Genomic DNA, 5,764 nt, shown 5'->3' with positions numbered 1-5,764 from the left:
CATATATTTTCTTAGTATACTCGTCGACGACTGAAAAAGAACATTTTGTGAAAACGAGTATACACGTTTCTGCCGGGGAAGGGTTAATGTAGATTGAAAGGGTAGTTATTACAGTGGCAAATGAGTAGTTTTCTTTTTTTTTTTTAATTTAAAAGGTTATGTATTTTATGCCTAATACATACCACATTCTCTATACAGAGACTCACTGAGGCTCATCTGAGGTGAATTCACAGATCTTTAGTAAAGTATTACAGTATGCTAAGTGCTGGGATAATCAAGCATAGTTATTTAAGAAAAACAGCAGAAGCATTTAACCTGAAAGGAAAGCAGGGAACAGAAAGTGGAGTTTTCAAAGAAACAAGAGTAAACCCTAAGAGGAAGAAAAGGGAGTGCTAGGAAAAGGGGAAATTATTAAATGTGACTGTTTACTCAAATTCACAAATGGGAAAATAACAACATAAGGGACTTATTGAGTAATGCTACCACAGATATGTTCTTCAATAATATATATCAGCTTCTATATATGTTTATAATTCCCTTAAAAGGATTTACTCTAATACTTTGAAGATAAACTCACGTTACAACAAAGTTAGACTTAAATGTTATCATCTTCATCTTTAGAATTATATACACCAAATTGCTATACCACAGATAACTCAGGGAAACTTCATTTTCTCCCTGATAAAAATGTCTGAACACAGAGTTTCCAAATGGACATATTTCATCAACTCTTTGACTAATGCTTGATAATTCTCAAACATAAAAGAGACATAAAAGAGATACGTTATGATCTATTTGATAATTTGTATTTGCCAACACACTAACAAAAACACCAAAAGCAAAGGCAGAAAATATATTAAAAACACATACAAGTTCAAGTACTGTACTCTGGATTTCTAAAATTAATTTTAGTCTTTCCTCAAAATTTAAAAATAGCCAGGCGAGTGTGGCCCAGTGGTTGAGTGTCAACCTATGAACCCAGGAGTTCAGGGTTCAATTCCAGTCAGGGCATATGCAGGAGGCAGCCAATCAATGATTCCCTCTCATCACTGATGTTTCTATCTCTCTCTCCCTCTCCCTTCCTCTCTAAAATCAATAAAAATATGTTTTTTAAAAAAGAAAAGAAAAAATTAAAAATAGAACTAAAGGGTGTCCCAAAATTCACGCAAGAAGTAATTCTGATAGAAAACACAGGCTTATAATTAAAAATTGTATATTTTTTATTGATTCATAAAGTATACAGTATAGGGTTGTGTATGGAATAGCATATTGGGTAAATGGCCTCCACGGCTTTGCTGGCACAGCGACAATGCAAGCATCCCACCCCACACCCGGCCGCCCAGCACCTGCGTGTGCAAATTAACCCGCCATCTTTGTTGATTTCATTTGCATACTCATTCCTGATTGGCTGTTGGGCGTCACAAAGGTACAGTCAATTTGCATCTTTCTCTTTTATTAGTGTAGTTGGGTCATCTCAGTGAAAATGGAATCCTCAACCTGACATATCTAAAACTAGTGTTTCGTCTAACCTTTCCCTCCAAACCTATCCTATTCACCATTTACTTACCTTGCTGCCTAAAGTCAGAAAACTGTCAGAAAACTTACCTGTTCTGTAAAGGATGTTTAATATAGTGTTCTGGGTTAGCAACCTCCTGATTAGATTCTGTTTTCTCTTCTTCTGTAGTCGGGGGATTAGGAGTAGGGGTGGTTTCCTAGTGGAAAGTAATAAAACAGTATTTAAAATTTCTTAAGACATCTAAGACAGCAACACTCTAAATAAACTTAACCAATAGTGCCAACATTATCTTTTAAAGAAAACATTACAGAAACACTTCATAAAACAGATCAACCTCTAAGGAAAAAGTTCAAAACCCTCCATTCTAGCATATCTTCATTAACAGAAAACAGTTTCTCAAACTAAAAAGCATAACAATAATACTATATATGCTTATCTTCCACTTACACAGTCTAATATCAGAAAGATTGTTAGAAACCATACAACAAATCAGCTAACTTTCATAACATTACATTACATTAAACTACTGTATATGAAAATGAGGAGTAAGGAAAATACAACTAAAGTGTGGAGAATATAACTAGATTACAAAGAAAAGTTTTCAAAAAATTATTAAGCAATACTACACATGAAGGACCTAGCCTTCATATCATATTGTTATGACATATGGAAACTTAAAAGTTCTGCAACTTCTGTCTTTTCCAACTGGACCTATGCAAAAAAAGCTAGACATTGGCTTGTACTTGCATCTTTTTCTGTTAGACATAATTAATACTGTCATCTAATATCAGAAAAGAAAGGAGCCTGGAGATAACAGATGTTCTCCACACTGCTCCATGTAACACTTCATCCTATTATAAATTTGTGTCAACAAAACAGAGAGCCAAGGAAAGTCACTGGAAGCTGATACAATAAAGGGGGAGTAGAGGGGGAACACTACAAGCGTTTGGTATCAGATTTAAACTGAAGTAGCAAAACAATATAGGTCCACAGTGTCGAGTTCATGTAAATCAGAGATGCATCATCTAAAAGATATGTGCAGATAGGCAATAAGTACATATTTTACAAAATACATTTTTCTTATCAAAATGACCTGCCCAGGAACTACTTTCTACTAGCCTAAAGACACTCATAGCAGGGACTATGTCTTGATTTTGCTCACAATTGTAATGCCAATGATCACAGTGCTACACCCAAAAACTTGATTAACTTTTTTTTAATCCTCACCTGAGGATATGTTCCTTCATTGATTCTAGAGAGAGAAAGGGAGAAAGGGAGAGGGAGAGAGAGAAAACATTGATTGGTTGCCTCCCATACACACACCGACCAGGGACCAAACCCACAACCTGGGTATGTGTCCTGACCAGAAATCAAACCCGTGACCCTTCAGTGCAGGGGACATTGTTCAACCAATTGAGCCACACCAGCCAGAGCCCATCTGTTTCTTACCATCTATTCTTTCCTCCTCCCTCTCTGTGTTTGTTTGAATCTTTTCTTTTGGCCTATCTTTGACTTCACCAATTCTACATTCTGCCAAGTTCAGTCTGTTCTTACTCATTCAATGAGCTCGTAAGATGGGATGCAAAATACTAAAGTACTCTCTGAAAATACTCCTTCACATGGCATACACCAAATCTAGTAAGATCTAGAAAATGACAAATTGCTTATGAAAATTTTAATATTAAAAACTATATAAAAGGGCATAATTCCTCAGTATAAATTTTCTTTTAAGTCATATTTTGTAATGATTAGATCTAGTTATTTCAATAACCCATTATTTTGTTTTTTAATACTTTTATTTATTTCAGAGAGGAAGAGAGAGAAAAAGAAACATAATGATGAGGGCGAATCACTGATTAACTGCCTCTTGCACACCCCCCTCTAGCCCACAACCTGGGCATGTACCCTGAATGGGAATTGAACCATGACCTCCTGGTTCATAGGTCGACACTCAACCACTGAACCACACCAGCTTGGCCAAATACATTTTTGACTCAAAAGAGAATCTGCACTTGAAACACATTGTATAACACATTTCAGACGGGTAAAGTCATGAGATAGTGCAGTGTATTTATCCAGATGGTAAACCACCAGTAAGACTGAAAGAACAGGTTCTTGAAATCAGACAAAGCTAGAATGGTAGGCAAGAGTAAGATTGTAAAAGGCCTCAAAGATCAGGCTAAAAGTGTACCTTTCATCTTATGAGCAACAGAAGCCAATAAATGACAAGTCAAAGTGGTTAAATACAGATGATAAAAAAAAGACAACCAGTTTGAATGCAAAATGTTAAACCTGGTTTTGGATTTGCTGAGTTTATGAGACTCAAATAAGAATTGTACAGTATTATAATTTAGTGGTCTTGGGGTTCAGTAGCTGTCATAGCAATAGAAGATAGCTAAAGGGGAAGAAAAATGTTGAGCAAGGGTAGGACAATCAGTTTAACAATCAGTTGCAAAGAATCTCAGGAGCGTTTTACATTCTGCAAAAATCAACACATGTATTAGGCATATTAACCTTGTGGGACAATCCTAATATCAAAAAGCTAGACAGTTCCCAAATTTAGGATAATTTACATAGGTTTGTTTTTAAAACACCAGACTAAAGTTTAGATTCTTCTTCTCACCGTGTTCAAATTTACATGGACTAAATTCCAAAACCATGGTGTGTTGTTCTTCCATGGTTATGAACATTCAATTTCTCTCCAACCCTCAACCCACACACTTTTCCAGAAATAATGAGCCTTCCCCTCAGGACACCCAATTTGTGTCCTCTATTACTTCACTAAACAAATATATTTACTAAGAACTTTCAGGACTTTTTCTGGAGGTTAGGACATCACTTAAGCCTTAATTTGAAGTATGTAAAAATAAATTGTTCTCCTGACACTAATAAAGGTTTGAAGCAGTAGCTCAAAGTGTGGTCCACAGATTTCTGCTGGTTATATTTGTACTAAAGGCCCAGTGCATGAATTCGTGCACAGGTGGGGTCCCTCAGCCTGGCCGACAATCGAAGCCAATCTGGGGGCCGGCCAGCTGGGGGGGAGGGGGAAGGAGGGAGGACCCGGGAGGTTGGCCTGCCGCCCCCTGATCAGGGCCATCGGAGGGGCCAGCAGGCCAACCTCCTGCGGTCCCACCCCCTTGCCAGCCAGACAGCCCAATTGGGACAAATGGGGGGCGGGCGGGTTGGCCGGGGGGAAGAGCCACGGGAGGTTGGCTTGGCTCTGGGAGTGCACTGACGCTCCTGCATTGAGCGGCTGCCCCCTAGTGGTCAGTGCACGTCACAGCGACTGTTCAACCATTCATTCAGTAGTAATGGTCACTTAGGCTTTTATATCTATAGATAGCCAGGTTAAGTATAGAAGTAGGAAGTAAATATCTAGAAAGCTTTCTAGTTGTTTGACAGTACCTTTATGTCTGTAGAAACCAATAATGTCAAATTCAGCCTTATACTATACATGCAGTTTTTCATCTCTATCCTATTTTAGAGAAACATTAGATTGGAAATAGTTTTAAAATAAACTAATTTTCTACTGAAGTATAAGAAACACTGGTTTAGATCACAGACTGTAAGTAGCACTGGATTAGATCACATACTCTTTAGTACCCAGGTTGGAATTCCAGCTCTGCCATTCACAGTTGTATAATTTTGGGCAAGTTCAACATCACAGTACCAAATGATGTATAACAATACTGCTGGTAACCCATGTCCAATATCACTTTCTTATATAACCCTTTCCTTGAATCACTATTTTTTTGGTTGGTTGGTTGGAAAGACCACGGGGGTATTAATAGAAATGTCCATGTTGCAAAAGACAGCTGCAGTTACAAACCCAACATTTCAGTAAACTGAAGGCACTATACATTAAAGATATAAAATAAGGAGCAGATGACGGCATAGGTAAACACTGGAGTTTGCTGCCTCGAACAACCACTTCAAAAGTACAACTAAAAGATGGAACAGACATCATCCAGAACCGCAGGAAGGCTGGCTGAGTGGAAATTCTACAACTAGAAGGAAAGAGAAAAGCATACCGACACTCAGAGGCAGCGCAATGTGGAAGTAAAATACTAAGGTGCAGAGGTGCACGCGGAACGGGCTGGCGACTGAGGGCGCGGTTGTCGTTTTCAATCAGGAGGGAGTCTCAGGCTCTGAACTCCAGTTCCGGGCAAGTCTCTGGGGACCCAGACTCACACGGGAGAAGGGGGACTGTCTGGCATTGGTCGGAACTCGAGGGCAGCTTTCTCTCGG

The 5,764-nt window shown here is 38.5% G+C and overlaps 1 protein-coding gene across 1 annotated transcript in view; it reads right to left on the bottom strand.

The window, feature by feature from the left end:
• EIF4E (eukaryotic translation initiation factor 4E) overlaps positions 1-5,764 on the bottom strand; it is a 40,478-nt gene that overhangs the window by 13,027 nt on the left and 21,687 nt on the right. The window contains exon 2 of the mRNA XM_006773032.2: positions 1,606-1,712. Within this exon, the coding sequence (XP_006773095.1) occupies positions 1,606-1,712 (107 nt within the window). The remainder of the gene's footprint in view (positions 1-1,605; positions 1,713-5,764) is intronic.

This window comes from Myotis davidii, unplaced genomic scaffold, assembly GCF_000327345.1.
Source record: "Myotis davidii unplaced genomic scaffold, ASM32734v1 scaffold226, whole genome shotgun sequence".
In the NCBI taxonomy this organism is placed as follows: domain Eukaryota; kingdom Metazoa; phylum Chordata; class Mammalia; order Chiroptera; family Vespertilionidae; genus Myotis; species Myotis davidii.
This window is presented reverse-complemented; position numbering and strand designations above follow the sequence as displayed.